The 21410-nt window shown below is 39.9% G+C and overlaps 1 protein-coding gene across 3 annotated transcripts in view; it reads right to left on the bottom strand.

Moving 5' to 3' along the window:
- Positions 1-18766, bottom strand: part of cblb (Cbl proto-oncogene B, E3 ubiquitin protein ligase) — a 128871-nt gene extending 110105 nt beyond the window's left edge. For 2 of the 3 annotated variants that reach the window (XM_037120431.1, XM_037120432.1), the window contains exons 1-3: positions 18487-18766; positions 17392-17562; positions 16593-16843 (exon numbers count right to left, since the gene is read on the bottom strand). In XM_037120431.1, the coding sequence (XP_036976326.1) occupies positions 16593-16843; positions 17392-17559 (419 nt within the window). In that variant the 5' untranslated portion in view covers positions 17560-17562; positions 18487-18766. The remainder of the gene's footprint in view (positions 1-16592; positions 16844-17391; positions 17563-18486) is intronic. The other variant, XM_037120434.1, reaches the window with a different exon arrangement.
- Positions 18767-21410: the final 2644 nt, after the last annotated feature.

Here is a 21410-nt window from a genome sequence, read left to right as displayed (position 1 = left end):
AAAACATGTTTGGTAGATAACTTTGGTATTGTGTTGACTCGGGACTTTCTTTGCACACCGCTCTGTCAGGAACAGTCCAGAGATGCTGTGTGCATAGTTCAGTAAAAATCGATGAAAGGAGGAGTTCGAAAAAGTAGGTTTGTGAGATTTTGTGCATTTGTGAAAGAAAAACATTATTTGGCGGAAATGGCCATGGAAATGGGCGTGGCCTATATCACAAGATTCAGCATGTTTTTTAATGTATTATAACTCTCTGTGTACATGTTAATTTGATTTCAATCATTTTGTTTTTAATCTAGACATGTGCAGGTGGACTCAGCCAGTGCTAAGAAAGGTCTTCTTCCTGCCTGTTTGAGACTGGAGCCTCAAACTGCGGTAAAAGATGCTGTATAAAAGACAGGCTACAACTTTTATTCCTTGTCCCCCTTTGGAACTATTCTCTAAAATTTTACTGTTTATTGTCCCCCCCCAACTATGAAATGGGATTTTCGCCCCTGGTTATAACATTTTAGACTTTCTGTTCAGTAGCTCTGAAGAGGTTGAATTGGGAAATAATGTTACTCATGCTTCAGAAAGGCAGCATGGCGTTGCACCAGGTAATGATTAACTGGTAACTCTGTCTCCGGCGATGTAAGGAATATTGCTTGTTACTCAGGATTATTGCTGTTATTTTGAATGTGCTATCTTGGTTATCTGGCTTCCTCTGTTACCATGGTTACAAGCCTGCTTGTGCGCGGCAGGCTCCTCGGTGGGAGAGGCTTTGAAGGCAGGGCTGCAGTGCAGCAGAGAGGAAAAAGGACTGACCTGGGAGATAAGCGCATTCAAATGTTGTGTCTAAGTCCACTTTTTTCTCAGAACAGACTGCAGCTTTAAGGAAAATGTTGAAAAATGCTTTAACTTTCGATTTTAAATGAAGTGAGAGAAAAATTCTGGCATTTTATCCTAAACTGAACTAAAAGTGGGGTGTATTCTGGACTGAGAGTCATTCTCCATCCGAGTTGTGGGGAAATCCATTTAGTTGCATTTGTGCAATCATACTGAAAAACCATCCAATAAAGGGACACAGGTGAAAACATTACCTCCTTGGACAACCCTGACCAATTTTTTGTTGAGTTTAGTTTCTTGCAGATTAGTCATCTCTGATAAGTAACAGGAAATTGAAGTACAGAAAATGCCTAATAAGGTTTGGGGTCACTTAGAAGCCTGGTTACAATTACATAGTGTTCTCCACCAGAGAGCCCTGATAAGAGGTCTTGCATGTCACACGTCTTACATTTAAGAGGTCTGACTCAGTATGTATCTTAATCACATATTTTTACCATCAACTACTGATATCAGTATAACCCTCAAATATTCAGTCTGTCAGGCATAAACCTAAACTACATGTTTAAACCAAGTGAGGAAACCATATATAAAACATACTGTGTGTGTGAGGTGGTTCAGCAAATATTTGTAATTTTCAGTACAAAATGTTATGAGTGAGATTGTGAAACATTTGGTTTCGCCACCAAACCACCCACCACCACACATACACTTTGCCTTCCTCCTCTGGTGCTTCAGTCACACCCCAGCTGGTTCTACTTTCTGGAAGCTTACTCATCTTGGCCAGGCTCAAGACTTTAAAGCTTTCCATGGGAATGTGTGACACTGTCACTTCCAAACACTGTGGTGTACCTCACTGAAAGCACTGCTACCAAAGAACATTCCACATTCTTGCTTATACATGTTGCTCTACAGTAAAATAAATAAATAAATAAATAAATAAATAAAACATTTCATTCAAACAGTTGGCATTAAAATAAATGCCTTAATAAATTCTGCTTGCCATCCACAACCTACTACTGCATCGCTTCCTGATTTCCTAAATTACTGGTTAGGTGCTTAAGAAAGATGAGTGCTGTTAAGAGTAATTTGCATTAATTATATTAGGGCTGTAAAAGTTCATGCAATAACAATAACAATATATATATATATATATATATATATATATATATATATATATATATATATATATATATATATATATAAAACCCTAACTTCTATATACAATAACATATATATGTATATGTTATTGTATATAGATGTTAGTGTTAGCCTCCCCACATGCCCTACCATCTCAGCATTAAATTATATTGATTAAACTTTCAACTTACAACATACTTGTATACGACAAGTTTTGTGGGTCTCATAAACCAGAGCATGTAAAACAGGCAATCAAGCAGATGCTGAATGCATGTGATATAGACAAGCAACGGGTCCATGTAATTTTACATGACAACATAAGGAATATGAAACAAGCAATGGATGATACGGAGGTACCACAAGGAAGATGGTAGGCCAGTGTTGCAATAGCATGCAGAATAAGAAAGCTATATTAATGTATATACACTACCAGTTTCAACACACCTTCTCATTTAATGTTTTTTTTTTCATTTTTATGACTATTTACATTGTAGATTCTCACTGAAGGCATCAACATTATGAATGAACACAAATGGAATTAAACAAAAAAGTGTGAAATAACTCAAAATATGTTTCATATTTTAGATTCCTCAAAGTAGCCATCCTTTGATTTGTTGACAGTGCTGAAGCTCATGAAGCTCATTGAAGCTCATTGAGAGAAGGCCAAGGGTTTCTTGGCCTTCTCTCAATTAGCTTCATGATGTAGTCACCTGAAATGGCTTTCATTTCACAGGTGTGCCTTGTCAGGGTTCATTTGTGGAATTGCTTGCCTTCTTAATGGAGTTGGGACCATCAGTTGTGTTGTGCAGAAGTCAGGTTGGTACACAGCTGCCAGCCCTATTTGACAACTGTTAGAATTCAGAGAGTGGCAAGAACCAATCAGCTAAGTAAAGAGAAACGACAGTCCGTCATTACTTTAAGAACTTAAGGTCAGTCAGTCCGGAAAATTGCAGAAACTTTGAATGTGTCCCAAAGTGCATTCGCAAAAACTATCAAGCGCTACAACAAAACTGGCTCACATGAGGACCACCCCATGAAAGGAAGACCAAGAGTCACCCTTGCTGCTGAGGATAAGTTCACCCGAGTCACCAGCCTCAGAAATCACAAGTTAACAGCACCTCATATTAGAGCCCAGATGAATGTGACATGGAGTTCTAGTAGCAGACACATCTCTACATCAACTGTTCAGAGGAGACTGAGCGAAACAGGCCTTTAAGGTAAAATAGCTGCTAAAAAAACACTACTAAAGGACAAGCAACAAGCAGAAGAGATTTCTCTGGGCCAAGAAACACAAGGACTGGACATTAGACCAGTGGAAATCTGTGCTTTGGTCTGAGGAGTCCAAATTTGAGATCTTTGGTTCCACTCGCCGTGTCTTCGTGCTACGAAAGCAATGGTCTCTACATGCATGGTTCCTACCTGGAATCATGGAGGAGGAGGTGTGATGGTGTGGGGGTGCTTTGCTGGTGACACTGTTGGGGATTTATTCAAAATTGAAGGCACACTGAACCCGCATGGCTACCACAGCATCCTGGTGTGACATGTCATCCCATTTGGTTTGCGTTTAGTTGGGCCATCATTTATTTTTCAACAGGACAATGACCCCAAACACAACTCCAGGCTGTGTAAGGGCTATTTGACTAAGAAGGAGGGAGTGCTGCACCAGTGAAGGAAAACGGGCCAACGAGTGTTTAGCATCTCTGGGAACTCCTTCAAGACTGTTAGAAAACCATTTCAGGTGACTACCTCATGAAGCTCATCGAGAGAATGCCAAGAGTGTGCAAAGCAGTAATCAAAGCAAAGGGTGGTTATTTTGAAGAATCTAAAATATAAAACATGTTCTGAGTTATATCACACTGTTTTGTTTACTACATAATTCCATATGTGTTAATTCATAGTTGTGATGCCTTCAGTGAGAATCTACAATGTAAACAGTCATGAAAATAAAGAAAAGCCATTAAATGAGAAGGTGTGTCCAAACTTTTGACTGGTAGTGTACTTGAAAAAAAAACTATTAAGGAACAGCTTGGATGCAGATTCTTTTTTTTTAATGCAGCTGTATTATCTAGGAAAATATTAGGGGCATCCCTACCCAGTAGCTATGTTGCCACAGGCTGGTCAGGGAGGGGGGGTGCCAACATCAGATGATCCTGCAACACCTGCAGCAACTGTGCAGATTTGATATTACCCTGGTGGGTTAACAAGCACAGTGTAGCAGCAGAGTGTAGCTCCAGCACATTAATGTGCACTGTGTAGTCTTGGGCATACCGTTGCAAAATTGAACCCCATCCTGAGAGGCATCTCCTCAGTGTGACAGTCTCTCTAGGAAATGGAACGGAAGCCATAAGCACGCCTCTTGAGATACAACCTCTCCCCATTGGAATTGAAGAAGAAAATACACATTTGGAGTGACATCTGGGAAGAGCCCGTTGACCTCCAAACCTAAATGGTGACTCCTATCTCTTAAACACTGCAGATATATATTTGCATAACACCAACAAGTTAATCAAAGGAGACCTGGTTTGATCACTTTGTTTAATGTATGACACTTCCTGGACTTGAATGATTTCTTCAACAGGATAGAGCAAGGAGGCACTACCATGACACTCTGAGCTTTATGTGCCACTTGGAATCCAAGAAGAAGCTTTTAGCCATCTTTGCAAGGGAAAAGTGGAAACAAAGTGGACATCAGTTCCCTTGACATGAGAGCCAAGGGCCAGCAATGAAGCATCAGTCAGGCTGACTGAGGATGCGTGGACTGCCACCTGCTGCAGAGAAGCTGAGAGGGCAAGCATGAGGTGAGACAGAGAGTGGCCAATTGCCAATATGGCCCATACATGCTCCTGAATCATATGCCTTAAAGAGGAGTTCATCTGTGACCAGACACTGGGGTCAAATACAGCTGGTTTTTGGCCTTAGAGCCTCAACAGGGTAAACTATAAACAAAGTGATGACTGACTCAATAGCTGGTACCCAATCAAGGCCATATTTTGAGACATTCTGCATGTCCGCCGGAGCTTAGGTGTCAGGCTTCAGGTGGGAGAGAGCCTTAGTGTCTTTGCAGCACACATGTAGGAAATGGGGCTGAAGTGCACCTGAAAAAGGTGCTGGTGTTGACTGCTGTAAATCAAACTGCCGGCAAGCCCATGCCATGTGATTGACACGGCCCATGGAGCCGTCGTCTGAACCTTCTGCAAATCCACAGGCAAAAATCTTTCTCTGGCACAAGTTCAGGCATGGATGGAGTGGATGAGCCAGCAAAGGCACCAGCACCAGGATGAAGGGACAGAAGGGGAGATTTCATCTGGGCCATCTCAGCGGTTAGCCAATCCACCTCAGAAAATAGCTTGGCAAGCTTAGCTTTCTTTCTGGTCATCAATTGGTCTGTCTGAGTCAATTGCTGTGCAGAGAATGAAGCTGCATTCATGCATGGGTCCACCAAGAGGCCATCTGTCAATGTTTTGTATCATGTTTGAGGCCAAGACAAGAGGGGGAAAGGTCGTGTCCATTGTCAGGTTGAAAAGGAACCATGTAGGAAGCACAGTTCTAAGAATCCCTCAGAATGACAACACCGGATGCTGCAGCCAGACGCTCCTCTCACTGACACTGACACTAATCTGTGAGGGTTAAGGTTAGTTGATGATAGAAATACACGACATGCTCTTGTGTGAGACAGAAGATATAAGGTATTAAGCAGTTATTCCTTATATCTTCTGTCTCACACAAGAGCATGTTATTCCTAACAAATGATGATATCTGTCAACTTTTGTTTTGTATGTGGCTCAGTTCCTCATAGATAACGGCTACCTGAATACACCTAATTTATTTCATCCACACATTATTGCCTGAGAAATATATGAAAATATCGAGGAGAAAAAAAAAAAAAGAAAGAAAGAATTGAGGTAGTCTGTTTTGGTTGTGGCTGTGCTCCACAAAAAGATGCAGCTGGCCGCATAGGAAATTGTTGAAAATAACAAAATTTTCAAGAAACACAGCCTGACATGATGTTGCGGTGGCCAATAATATAAGATGGCGATCAGATTGACAGTATGAATGACTGAAACCACAGTGGAGTGTAACATAATATGTCATGTGTATTCACTCAGTTTGGCATTGTTCACTCTAGAAAACATGTCTGTGGATACAGACGATCACTGTAGGTCAGGCATGCTTAACCTACTGTGGCAGAGGCATACCTGCAGATCAGAAGCAAAGAACAACAGGTCTGCAGTGGGGCATGTTATTTAGCACAGCTAAATGCTACATAGGGAACAAAGATATTTCTTCGCGTGACAAACCAGTACCTTTACATGCACAGTTTAGTTGGGTCACAGCCATAGTTCAGGTATGCTACTCAATCAGACAACTGCAACTGCATGTAACCCAAGTGTACATGCCGGTGAGAAAAACAAATTATTGGCCGAAGCATGTCATACCCCAGTACGATAGGTGACACTACCCATTTCAACGAGTGGTAATAGAGCCACGGTTTTCTTGAGTGTCATGTAAACGCACAGAATATTTCACTTGTGATCATTTGGTTTTCTCTTGTGTCCCAATTTAAAACACATGTTAATGATCTACCTCGCATCCTGGTTGTTTATTGTTAATTTGAATCTGTTATTGAGTACAAGCACAGGTAGGATTAGCATGCTAGTAGCATAACAAGATAAAAGCTTCACCTTTCAGCAAGCTGATCAGTGGGGATTCCCAACACGTCACCCACACTTCACACTGATGTACCAATGTTGCTCACACCACTAGATTTGGTCCGAATGTACTCTTGCTCACCATTATATGGTAATCAGGCGAGTTATTAGTTGAGGATAGAGGGAGCTCAGATTGTCTTTTATTTGCAACACTCTGCTTCCCGGCAAAAGAAGTGCACTTTTAATCTAGCTGATTTAGAGACAATCATTTTAGGAAGCTGCTAAAGCCATGCTTGTCAGGCCAGCTATAAAATGCTCTGCTGTGTAAATCACTCTGTTGCTGTGATCAAGGAAGGGCAGGAGAGAAACTGCAGTGCAGCCTAACATACTGAAAATGTATACAGTCACACTGCTAATGCACTTGGATAGCAAAACTGTGTGCAGCAAACTGGATACAATCTAATTTTATTCAAAAAGAAATCCAATCATTTTCACAGCCTGAAATATAATATTAGAAATATAATATGGAGCTACATTTAAGGCGCTGTTTGTGACAGTACAGCAACATTTGACCTACCTAGCAGGCAAACTACAAAATGAACAACTCCGTAGCAGGGCCATAATTATGTAAAGACTCACTTTAACTGAACTGATTGCCTGTGAGAGTCTGTTTTCATGTGATCACCCTGGAAAAAAGAAAAGTTGACGCAACCTTCAGTAAAGGCAAGAAAATCTCTAAAGCAGAGGCAGAGATCTTATTTAAAAAGCAACTTTATGTTTTACAGCTCAGCCCCAGCAAACGACATTTCATGGTTTGAAATGATATTTTGCTGCAGTGTGTTAAGAAAGCCATTACGTTTGTCGGTATCACTTTATTGTGTGGTTGTAGGTGTCTCTCCTGAGAAGAGTCTTCTGCTTGGAATTGTTATTTTGACTTAAAACATAATTACATCAACTGTATTGACCATTAAATGCCAACATGACTGACAGATTGACCATAGTATTCCTCAACCCGTAACCAGTAACCATGCATGGAATTTTACTTCACTTAACAAAAACTTGTCCCTCTTTTCTTATGCAGAGAGTAGGACTTGAGGCACGGCCATTATGTTATATAGATGTCAAGGAAACCAATTTGCCAAAGTGGATGAAAAACTTGCAGACTTGCAAGATGGGCTCTTGGACATTTTGATGAAAAGGAGGCTACAAAGAGGAATAGTATTTCAGGCTCAAGTGGCAAATATACCCCCAGGGTCAAAGACAATCACTTTTTTCACAACTCTTTTAACCCTCTGAAAATAACTTACGGTGAAAGGAGCTAAATATCACTCCAAATTTGACCTGTTTTTACCGCAAGGTCTGCGACCTCAATGTGACATGATGACTTATAATAATAACTTTCAGTCAGCACTTAATGAGGGATGAGATGAGGATGAGGAACCTGCTGCTGCTCAAACTGGAAAACTAGATTCATGCTTTCAGTCGTTACAACTGTTGACAGCTTTAACTGTTCTTAAACTGTGCTAGCTGTGAACTGTGCTCACCTTTCTTTTGAAAGCAATTCGTGAGGAGTTGTCTTCCCCCTCCTTGCTTTCTGTCCCTTTCTGCCTTTTCCTTTCATTTAAGACTCCCTGATTTTGCTTTCTTGGGGAAAGACATGTTGATGAGCAGCATCCTCTCCGCTCCTTCAGCTGTTTGGAGACTTCGTTCCTGCAGCTACAGGGGTGGACTGAACCATTATGTATTTTGAGGGGGGAGAGGGGCCTCAGACAGCATCCACTATTTTTTTTTTTCATACAGAGTAAAGTCTCTCATCCGATTTATTCTGCCAATTTTAAGTTAGTTATGACACTAATTACTTAGAAATAAAAAAAAAGTAAAAACAACATTTTTATTTCAGCCGATGATTATCGGCATTAAAGAGCACACAGATCATCACGCTCGAATCCGCAGGAATGACAGCGGCCCCGTGACATCATGTCATGATATCTTTAAGGAATGACCAACATGTTTAGATCTTGCATCTTAAAAATCTGGGCTATGGGTTTATTGTGATACACAAAGATCTCACAGACAGCATTCACATCCAGTTTGACAGGAGTATGTATCCTAGTGATCAAACGGGTGCCTTTTCTACCTGAAATGATAGAGAGCAAAGGATGCTATGTAATCGTAAAAGGCAGGATGTTCTCGGATACCATCACTCTGGTGAATATTTACGCTCCCAACCATGATGATGCATCTTTTTTCCAATCCCTTTTTCTGTAGTTGAGTGATGTGGATAGAGAGTTTATTATGAGAGAGGATTTTAACTTTGGATCACAATTCAGACCAGTCCTTCGGTAGAAATTTTCAGAAAACTAATTTAGCCAAGGAGATTCATATACATATATAACAATAGGAACTACTGTTAGGAACCATTAGGGCTGTAACGATACACGTATGGAAGCTGAAATTGCGACTCTCAGATCCACAAACCTGTCTCGCGCTGTGAGAAGGCACAATCCCGACACAACTTCCAGTCCAGATCCAGCCCTATGAGCTGTAAGTAACATCACATTAACACTGCAGTGGTTGTTCGCCAATTCTCCGCCGTTGTTCGTTCACACAGTGCAAAACACCACTGTAAGGACGAACCACTGCGTAATTCACACAGAAAGCTGGCGCTGTGGCTCCTAAAGAAACATAATGGTACACGTCATGATGATGACGTGTGTGTGTTTTCAAGGGGTTTCCCTAGTGTTTCCCCTGTCCATAGAAATCTGATGGAGGCGGTCTTCCAGGGTAAAGTTCACTGAAGTCTCGGTCCGCAGGGCTGACTGTCGCAGAGATTTTTTTTCATCTTAAACACTCGGTGAGTTAAAGTTTTTTTTTGCAAGTGACAGACACTGTTTATTGGGCAGAAATGTAACAAGGAGTCAGTAGGACGGGCGGGAGGAAGGACACGTCTCCACGTACAGGTATTTTTCCTTGTTGTCAAAGACAGTTAAAGTTACTACGTTACCTTCATTTGGCTCTGTGATGTTGCTTTGTGGAACATTTCTCTGTATTAAGTTGAGTGAGGGATCTGTGCAGTTAATAGACCATCAGATAGACACGCCCTCCACAATACTGCACCTCTGATACCATCAGACAAGTATCATATACATAAGTTATTGAAATGTTACATAAATAGAATGTTTAATTTTAAAAAAATATATAAAAAATCGAAGTTTGTATGGAACCGTGGGTCAAAAATCGTGATACAAACCGTGAGTTTGGTGTATCGTTACAGCCCTAGGAACCATTGTTTAGTTCCAGGTGATACACGGACTGTTTATGAAGTGACACACTACACACTAAAGTTTAATAAAGTTTGTAACCCAGTGACCCAGTGACCCAGTAACACCAGTGTACAGTTCTTGTGAGAAAGTAACAGACTTTAACAATGAGGAGCTGATATATGGTAGGATGTTGCCATTCTAAGCTTTATAAAGAAACAGAAGCCAAGACAGAAGCCTGTCATGTTGTACGTCGCTAAAGGTAACAATCCACTTTTTCATATAAAATACACTGATTAGTGAAACTAGAACTGCAAGCAGTTATGAACGGGGTCCAAGCCACCCCGCGTGACTCAAACCCCGCGGATCGCAGAGCCCACAGAAGTTTGCCCCAAAGGATGACGGGCTCGGAGCAAAAGTGAGGACACAGGCCAATGTCTGAGCTGTGGTATTCGCTGTAATGGGAAGTGCACTGGAAGTGCACAAGGCTAGATGTGTGCCTTTTTGAATTTGTTGTACTAAATCATGCCCACTTTGACCATTGTTACTTAACTATATGGCTGGCCTCAGGAGTGACCCCACATCTATACAGTTTCATTACATTTCTATTATTGCAACAAAAAATGAGAGTGATAAGGAAAAATGCATTTATGTTGATAAGTGCATTGTGACTTAACAAAGGACAAGTGCAGCAGAAGTGGGGGGGCCTATGTCAGAAAACCTAGCTCTATTCGGGAAATACATGAAATTTGATGTTTATGAATGTGTTCTTTAAAATGTGGAAGTTAAAGACAAAAACACATTTACATCCGTTATAGTGCCACCTATAAGCCAATTTGCACCAAATTTGGCACAGAGTCTCTGGGTGACTTCAGGAACAATTGACTTACGTTTGATGTTGAAAGCATTTAGCTTGACCGAAATATGAAACAATACGTGTTTTTAAGCTAGCATAAAAGATTGTTATAACTATTATATTGTTATAACTAACAGATGTGTTGGAGTGCCAAAATTCTTTTGACAACTTTTCATCAGACACATCTGGAGATTCTATGTGCAAAGTTTCAGGCAGATGGTGCTCAAATTGTAAGAAGAGTTTGAAAAAGTAGGTTTTGCAAATGTGGTGATTCAGCGAACGAAATGTGCAGCAGAAGTGGGCATGTCCTATGTCTGAAAACCCAGCTCTATTCAGGGAACATATGGATATAAGGTTTGCGAATGTGTTGCAAAAACGCGATTGCATCCATTATAGCGCCACCTAATGGAGTACATGTACAATTTTTGGTATGGAAGGCCAACGTCTTAGCTGTGTTATTCGCTGTAATTGGAAGTGCACCTGAAGTGCAAAAGGCTGAATGTGTGCTCATTTGGATTTGTTGTACTAAATCACGCCCACATTGAGCAGTCATGACCACCTTCAAGATTTGGACTCAAGATTGGCCCTACATCATACCGACCAAATTCGGATCATCCCTTCCCAGTGTCATGGTTACCAAGGATCTCAAATTTGGTGTTAATAGCATTTAGTTTGACCGAGATATTTATTTTATAGTTTACATTTTTATAGCTAGCTACAGAACTTTGTTCGTTGATAATCCGCGCATTGTTGTTTAGCACCGCTGGTCCTAGGAAACGTGTATGCAAGCATACTCGGGCTTGGCCCCCTAATTAAGATTTAACACAAACTATGAACTTGTTTCTGCCCAGTTGAAGGCACATTTGTGCAATGATCTGGTCTCAGCCGATGCCTTGAATCTGTCGATTGTCATGTCATTTGTAAGAATTAGACTCATTTTGTAAGTCTCAATCTGTCAATTAAAAAAAAAAAAAATTCTCACCAGTAATCACAATTTAAAGGGTTATTTTTCAAAATTTTCTTCCGGATTTCTTCAAGTGTTGCTAGGTTACCAACTCAGAGCACTGCTGCTACAAAAAAATCTAGGGGAAAGACTGAACATGTCATTAGGGATTGCTCTTTAGTGGCACATACTGGACACAGGAAGGCACACTGAATAAACAGCTGTAGCATGCGAGGGGCCCTAAATGCTGCTTGCAGCTTCTTTTCTTGTTTTGTAATATATCACAGAGGAGATAAATATTACAAATTGTTTGAAATATTGGACAGGGCAGCTGTAGAGTGGCAAGAAATGGGATGAGAGAGTTGAGAGGCAACCATCTGAACCACCCTGGCCTTTTTATTTTCTTAACTAATTATGGTTTAACATCTGTGCCTTTCTCACTGCCTAACAAAAAGAAATCAGGCCATCTATCAAGACAGCTGATATCTCCTGCATGACTTCTTACATCTAAGGCAAGCATGAAAGGTGCTGTATCAAAAGAAGGGGAATTTATGCCTACTTGTAATAATACCTTGTTTAGACTGCCTAAAAAGTGTGAGCCTGAGGCTAATGTGTTTCTGATAAAGGAAGTAACAGGTGGGTACAAACAAAAACTGCTAAATTACAATTTAGTGAATGACTGGGGAAGTGATTCAACGTTGACTTTCAATTATGAAAAAGTCTCTTAACATTTCACATTTTTCTCATTTCCTGCAAGTAGTCGTAACGTGCAGCGTGTAATGTAAACACTGCTAAAGATGTTCTTTTCAATATGATAGACTAAGCCAATACAAGCAAAAGCTTTAGGGCGAGGAGTTTGAGGCAACTTCAATTTAAGATTTAAGAGCAAGAGCAAGATATAAGGGTTATGTTAGGAGAAGTTTACACAGATAGATCAAAAACTCTGCTGTGTGAGTATTTCAGAGCTCAACCGGAAATATATCAACAGGATGTAAAGTATATGGGGATTTTCCCTCCACTCTGCACATGAGAATCACTGGGGCCTTGTGCACTCTCAATCATCTGAAGTTCTTTCTTATTGCACAAACTGTTCTATATATAACTTAAAAAAGGAAACTGAATTCACTTTGTTGGTCCTTTAACCTTTTTAGATACAGTATCAAAAAAGATGTATCATGGCATCCAAAACATACAATAATTTATAGAGAGACAGTCCACTTGTTTTGATAAATACTACAGAGTGAACACATTATCTGACATTTCTCTGTGAATCTTAAAGTTTACCTTTCACTTTGGTTTGATCTTGTCTCCCAGCTTAAAAACACAGAAATGATCTGCCTCATCCTGGCTGTTTACTGTTATCTTTAATCTATCAATGGAGAAAAACAGTCACTAGTAGAATCAGCTTGCCAGTAGCATAACGACATAGCAGCTTTGACTTTCAGCAAACTGATCAGCTAGGGTCCCCAGCACTTCACTCACATAGACCAAGTGACACTTCCACACTGCCACAACAACCTGTGGCGTTTTGCTGCACCGCCAGATCCAATGTGATTCCAGCCACCTCAGGATGATTCCACTTCAAATGCTCGAGCATGGCACTAGTAATGCTTACATCCTCCTTGTCGACAGACGTTACATAAATCTATGTATTTATATAATCGACTACGTCAATGCGTCGCACCAGCCCTAACGCGAACACATGAAATTTGTGTCTTTCGTGCATTTGTGTGAATTGAAAATATTGAACTCTAATGAGGATTTTGCGTGTAGCTGTATCATGAAAGCCTACTGGCGTTGACATTCACACTGACGTCATGAGGTAAAAGTTAACATTCATGAACAGCAATTTAGGAGAGGATAATAATCACTAATCATGGCCGTTTGCAGACATCCTGAGCTGTGCGTTTTTTATGTGTGATTAACACATGCCGGTAGTTTTGAATATCAGGAAGGGTCGAGCAGTAACAATTTGGATGGCAAGCAGAAACAATCCTCCTAAATCAACTAGACAAATTGCATTTCCTGCGAAAATACAGTGTGAATGCTGAAGGCCGAAGGGAAATCTGCTGAATGTTCTGCTGACAAGCTGAAAAAGCTGAAAAGCTAAAGGCAGAAAGAGCATAAAAAGCTGAACACGCTGATAGCTGAACAGTTTCTGTAGCTGAACATGAAGCTGAATGTATAAAGAAGCTCAAAAGGCTGAGAGATGAATATTTTCAAAAGATGGAAAGACAGAAAAGCTGAAGAGGGCTGAGAGAGTTTAAAAAGTTGAACATTTTCAAAGCTGAACATGAAGCGGAATGTTTGAAGGAGTTGAAAAGGCTGAAAGGCTAAAAAGGTCTAGAGCGAGAGGGTAGAAAGAGGTTAAAAATGTGAAAAAACACTGGAACGGTGGACAGTTAAAAGCAGAAAGAACTTAAAAAGGTGAAAAAACACTGAATCGGTTGAAAGTTAAAAACAGAGAGAGCTTAAAATGGCTGCATCATCTATGTAAAGTAAAAGATGCTGGATCCAAATCCGGTTGAAGAGAATTCTTTCTCCAGTGTTCCAGCTGCTCTCCAATCAAGTGATTGTGTCACTCACTCTAGCTGACGCAATACACACGCATTCTACAGATACACACACTGTCATAAGAATAAGAATGAATGGGAAAATGCCTCACAAACCCCTGCGATTTTAGAAAAAATGTTAATAGTTAGGGTCAAAACATCTATATGGTGAGTGAGAGGAGATATTGCTGATCTTGGTCATCTGGTTTTTATTTCTGAAAAGTGAGAAATGAGGGCACAAACGCAAGAGACAAATCAGGTACTGTCTGCTGTCCTCTAGAACTTTAGGCTCAAAATTAACATTGGGGCTTATGGGGCAGCTACTTCACTTCTTGTCGCTCCAGGGCTTCCACATCCAAAACTGTAACTCATACATCTAAAATGAGACCATCATCTGAAAGCCAACAAGTTTTCCTACATTTCTATGTATACATTGTCTATGCTGAGTAAAAGGTTTGGGATCTAAATCAAGCTGAACAGAATTTTTTTCTCACTTTTGGAGCTGCTCTACACTCTGGGGTGCAGCAGTTGATGATGTCACGCACTCTAGCTCACGCAATACACACCCATTATAAAGTCAGATGACGGGCTAAAAGTTCTTCAAACTAAAGTCCAAAATCATACAATATCTTTAAAAACTGAATACAAGCCCAGTAGTTCAAGTTTTTGTGAGTCTTTTAAAGTTGGAATGGTGTCTCTAGCTCAAACCATGAGGGAGAAGAAGAGGTTGAAAGTCGAGGATTTTTGAAGAGGATTTGAAGCCTTCCCATTTGCGGCAATGTTAATTTTTTTTCATAAAAAGCTGAATTTATGAAAAAGTTGAAAAGCTGAAAAGCTGAAAAGTAGGCAAAATTTATTGATATTACATTTGACAAATTCCTCTGCTTCCTGCATGTTGTCGAAGGATTGCCTGGAGCCATTCACATTTAATGGATGCTAGATAGTTTAAGGATCTCTTCCTTACCGGAGCAGCAATGTAGGCGAATAATTATCGTTCCTGGGTGCCCTCCCCTCTGGAGCTTCAGAGCCAGACCTCTGTGTGCTTGGTCTATTATGATTGGCGAATCAAAGTTTTCAACACCAAGCACTTCAGAAAGAGGTTCATCCATGAAGCAACTCAGGTTCGCTACCTTAATGCCCTCTGTGACTCTGACTATATGCAAGAAATTTGTTATTGAGGTCTGTGCATTTTTCCTGCAATATCTTGCATTCCTTTGCCAGTTTCTCATCTTCTTCCAAAAGTTGCTATCTTATCAGATGAATCACTGAGTAATTTTTCCATTTTTATTTTACGTAAACCGTTTCAACGTGAGTTTTGTGTAGTACCACTATTTTCTCTGAGAGCTCTCTCCAAAGTATGTTAATGTCATATTTAGCTTCTTTCCAGAGAGAAGAGATGTCTTTATTATTTTTGTGGTGCAACTTTTTTTACTTTGGAATGACGGCAAACATGAACACAAACAGGGTACAGTCTGTGTGATAAAGAATGACTAAGCAAATAACTTTTTATACATTGTTTCGTGTCAGTTCATGTCAAATTCTGTAAAACTCACAAAACAATACAGGGAATAAATACATAATTCCTGCTCACTTTCCTGTCTATTTAAATGAATTCTATATTTTTCAGTTTGACAGATATTGTGATGTATCATTTGATGATTGTCTTGCAATGTATCGACTATCACAGAATCGCTGTATCGTGATACTATCATATCATGAATAGTATTATATCATGGGTTACTATGTGATTCCTGTCAGATAGTCCATTTAACTCCCTCATTTAACTCATTGTGCTTGTAAGGCATCACAGGATCAAGACTTTGTCAGAATGCTCATTGCTACCTGGAAAACAACCTACAATCATAGGTTATGATCTTTCTACATGGCATCTACAGGCTACTTTTGAACCAAATTGTAGAGATTGCAGTATTTAATGTTCTCTTACTTCTCTTTTGAAACTTCATCGAACCTCATTAAATAGAGTTTCTTCACTATGTGGACAAATCAATCAAGTGATGTAGCCAACTAGATGACTGTGCTGATTGAAAATAATGCAATGTGAGCTATGGCTAGCAGCATGACAATTCAGGAGCATGTATGGCAAAAAGAATGTACTGTATATTGTGTTTTGAGAGTGCAAATGGCAAAGCTAATTTCAAGTTTGGCTACAGCTGTCAAGAAATTTCAAAATTGATAATGGCTTGGAATTTAATAGCGATATTTTTTTTTTTTTTTTTCAGGTCAAGACAGGTCAAGTCAATAAATGTCAGTAAACCACAAATACAGTCACCCTCAATTGTTATTTCAAAGCCTCCATAAAATAAAGTGTAACAAATAATCTCCCATAAAAATGTTCTCAAAAATCCTTACCTGTCCTGTGACTGCTCCTCATACATTCTCTCCTTTCCCTCTTTGAAAAGCCGGATGGCCCGTTTGGATTTCTTCATAAGACTGTCTATGTAGATTTTAAAGTACTCATTCTCACTGAGCTGTGTGAGTTTTTGGTTGTCTTCATATTTGCCCAATATAAGCCGCAGGTGCTGGTAGGCATCAGGTAAGATATCCAGGATGTATGGGGGACTGTTTTTTAGCTGGAGTCTGGGATTTTGGCAGAGGCGGACCTGGGGCAAAGAAATCATTTATAAACTAAAAACATATAGTTGTGTTTACCACAAGGCAAAAATAAGACAGCATTTGACACAGGAAACAAACATAATCAGATGTAGTTTAAATGGAGTCTTGTATGTGGATTTCCAAATTTTGTTATAATGTTCAGAATCTGTTCAAAGGCAAACTCTAAGAGTCTGTTAGGTTAATAAAGTAAATTGTATCATGCAAATTACTTTATTTATTGTATTGCAAAGGCACACAAGTCCATTTCCAGACTTTTTGTTGAGTATCTTATCAAATAAGGTCTAGTCATGTTAGTCAGTCTTCTGCAACACACATCACTAATGAGATACAGATTTTGACAAATCTATGCCAGCAAGATGTGTAACAAGATATCAAACAAATTATCAAATTAAGTCAATACATTGGAAAATATATTCAGTGAATACATGTGCACCCTATTAGTCCTGGCTCCACCTCTACATGTGCAACTAGAAAAATTAATGTTCCTACTACAATCTGGTATACAGGCTTGAAGGCTTTATTACTCCAAACTTACAACTTTATCCATGAGTTTCCAGGTTTTCTCCACAGTTCGCCGGTCAGCAGCCGCTTGCTTTGGTGGCCCCACTGCATCCTGGATGGCATCAATGAGTCCTAAAATACGGCCCTTACTTCGATTTGGCCCACGTCCACCAGGGTTTCGACCACTGAGAGCAGTTGCCATTTCCTGTATAATAGGGCAAGAATAATTTGTATTTAGAGTTTGTTATTGTTGTCAATTACTGACCTCATAGGGAAATAATACATTTGTGATCATGTTGTTTTTGTTTGTTTTTTTTTTCGACATGCAGCTCAGCCTTGCCTAGAGCCTGGATTTGAACTAGCAACCTTTGGATCACTAGTCGACCTGCTCTACCCGCAGAGCTACAGCCCTAGCTACAACAGCACAACTGCTGATGTTATTACCTTTGCTCAGCAACTGTCAGACCCCTCTGAAAGATTGCTTTTGTGTTAGATTGATGCCAAACGGGCCTGCTTGTGAAAGGGGTTCAATTACCACCAGAGGTCTGAAAATATTGATTGGAGCCTCCAATTCAGCGCAGAATTGTTTTAATTTATTTATCTGTTTACTTACAAATGTGTATCATGATGATAGAATGTGACAGTGTGACTTGGGCCATTGGAAGATTAATTCAGACATTACAAAACTAATGATATTTTATAATTACTCATATGCTTGTAATCAGTTGTCGTCATTGTTCTGTCTAACATGACAGCTAAACCCCTGTCTCTATTTAGTACTGTATTCACTCGTTATAATGCTACAATTTTCATTCTCACACTTCAATATTATACTGAGTCTTTTTACTTTTGAGGTTGTCGATAAGGGTTAGTTCACAGTTCTCAATGGGTATATTATGATCTATGTGGAGCTGTGTTGTGCCACATTAAATGGTGATTTGAGCTTTGCTGTTCTCATAACACCGTCCTGAAACCATTCTCTTTTGTTTCCTGTGTGTGGATTTTTTAACCGTGTCAAGCGACATTGACTGAGTTGCCGCCTGTGAAGTCCAGAACACGGGTCCAGAATACAGTCACCGTGGCTTTTTCGATTGATGAATCGATCAAAATACACCAAGTCCTAACTTACCAAACCACCAGGGAATGTCTGCTGGGGTCGCTGCTGAACTCGGTACACATCCAGTGCACAGAAACCAAGGAGTGTCCAAGTATCCAGAGGAAAAGAGTGGCAGGAAAATATTGAATCCCGTTATTTCAGTAAAAATCCCACATAATTTTAAACTCGGTTCATAAAAGCTGTTCCTCAGTTGCTGTCGGAGAAGTTGGATCAACGCGAAAAGCTGGTAGTTCTGTACCGTTTGCTGTGTACAGCGACATAAGTGTAAAGGTCGCTGTTATAGAGCATGTCACATCCGGTTGCCCCTTTAGAAATAAAGCCTTTGTTAACGAATATAATAGTTTATATTAAACTTGCATTCTAATCAGATTGTATTTAATGGTATCTTCCAGTTATGTATTAATGTTGATATAAATGTTCAAATCCCCTTAGTACCTGTCCCTTCTATCCAAAAGTTGAATATTTCTTCCTGTATTTTGAAGGAAGACTGGTAGCTTCCTGTTATGTCTGTTTTCTTCTGGTTGGCTTGATGCCGCTTTTAGGAAGGTAGGAGGGTCAATGGTAGTATGAAGCAATAGTTTCCAGGAACCGACTAGAACCGACCAACACAATGACAGAGGCGACCAGCGACCATTGGTTCACTGTGAGGATGACACTAACGTCAAGCTAACAAACTGTAAAAGAACAGTCACCTCCGGTCTCGAATCTCAAGATAAAAGGTCTTTAGAACTTGTCAGGGACAACGGTGGTTGCTGATGGTACAGTAATGTGGTAGGGTAACTGTAACAGCATGTGTCAAAATGCTGCCCTCGGACCTTTTAGATAATTTAAAAATTACTGTAAATGTATTGTTGGAGTGGTCCATTCATAAAGCGTTGAAAAGGAAAAGGGGAAAGGAAAAGTTTATCTCTTGAAACAGACAAAATGTTAAGTATGTTACAATATGAACACGTGTGCACATATGCGCATTCACTCTTATCATTAACAAAATGTCTCGTGAAAACACACCTTTGATTTTTAGTGCACTACATGATATATCTCTATAAAAAAGACATTTTTAAAAATGGTTGAGGTTCAGGCTATTACTTACTTGTACTTCATAAATCCACTTAGAGCTGCACTCTTTCATTGCTTCCTATCGCATCCCGTAAAAGACGGTTCATGCTTTTATTTTGAAGGTGAACTGCCCGAACTTCCAGTGTCGTTGTTGCCTCATGCTGGTTTGTTCCTGTAGTCATAGAGGAGAGGGACTGGAAAAAGGCCGCTCCCAGATAATTTCGCTCAACGCCTTTCTCTCTCAAAAAGCAGTTTTGAATCGGAAATGACACACGAAGCGGTGTGGTTTTTACACAAATGTACAGCTGCTCTTAAGCAACCACTGCAACTACTAACTCACCAATGCTAGCTACTGCAATTATTTAGTAGACAAGTAATAGCAATTGTTTCATGAGCCCTCTCTGCTGACCAGGTAAAAGCAGTCTGGCTGGTAAAATTCAATTAAGAGGGGATGAGGCACAAGGCTCTGGTCTCTCTCTTGCTCATAGTCTCACTTCAGTCCAGACAAAGTTTGCAGTCAGTCGGCTGAGATATTATGTTTTAGATTTGTGTTTATCTGATGAGTAGGAAGACCTGGAGGCAGGGGTTTTTCTCATATGGGCAGTTTAGCCAGCCGCCCAGGGCGACGTTCGTGGAGGGGCGGCATGCGCGCCCGCAGAAAAAAAAAAAGAAAAAAGAAAGGTGCGTTTGAGCCAGAGGCCTGAGGTCACAGCCATCTGGTGCCCAGTTCAGGCACAAGAGAAACGAAGAAGAGGAGAAACAAGCAAAAGATAAAGAAAGATAAAGGTATGGAGCCATGTCATGAGTATCATCCTGCATGTAATGAAATAACGTTAATTAGTATCAGGCTAACTCGTGTGTTAGTTAGTAGATGATGACAGTATCCGTTTTCAGTCCAACTGGCTGGCAAACATTATATAATTAATTTCACCATAATAATGTGTATGTAACACAAGGATAACTATATTGTTTGGTAAACGTCCCGTTAGGTCCTGTGCTGCTCAGTAAAATGAACTATCAATTTTGTAAGCTAATTCAAAAGACATATATTGCACTGATGGAGTATGCCATGTATATAATTAGCCATTAACAAAGGAGGTTGTGTTATTTATTTGTTTCTGTTGAAATTATTCTTAATAACATGTTTATTTAATTGTGCTATTCATGCATTGATCATATATGTTGTATATTAATGCAAATGCAGGGGCACTTTTTAAATATTTTGAAGCACCCTGTTACACCCGCAAACGTAATAACTGCCCACAAACGTAATAAACCACAAACGAAATACAAATCTGCAGCTTTGAATGTAATAATCCCGCAAATGTAATAAATTTCCCACAAACGTAACAAAATTTGCCTACTGCAAACGTAATACTGAATTTCCTGCAAATGTAATAACTATTACATTTGCAGGAAATTATTACATATGTGGGAAAGTGAAAATCTGTAAATGTAATAACTTCCCACAAATGTAATATGAGACAAAATAATGATCTTTGTGGTTGTTGTTGTTTATTTGTTTACTTATAAACCTGCCAATAGTGACTGAATGTTGACAAGCAACCCGCAGGTCAGGTGGGGCAGGTCAGAAAGTGACAGAGCAGTGTTCTAAGTTATTAATAACACACACACACACACACACACACACACACACACACACACACACACACACAGGTCATGCTCATAATTTTAAGGGCTATGGCTAGCACTGCTGCCTCACAGCTAGAAGATCCCCGGTTCGCGTCCCGGTTAGGACGCCTGGGATCTTTCTGTGTGGAGTTTGCATGTTCTCCCTGTGCAGCGTAGGTTTTCACCGGGTACTCCGGCTTCCTCCCACAATCCAAAAACATACTGAGGTTAATTGATTATTCTAAATT

The sequence above is a fragment of the Acanthopagrus latus genome, chromosome 13 (genome assembly GCF_904848185.1).
Source record: "Acanthopagrus latus isolate v.2019 chromosome 13, fAcaLat1.1, whole genome shotgun sequence".
Classification (NCBI taxonomy): Eukaryota; Metazoa; Chordata; class Actinopteri; order Spariformes; family Sparidae; genus Acanthopagrus; species Acanthopagrus latus.
This window is presented reverse-complemented; position numbering and strand designations above follow the sequence as displayed.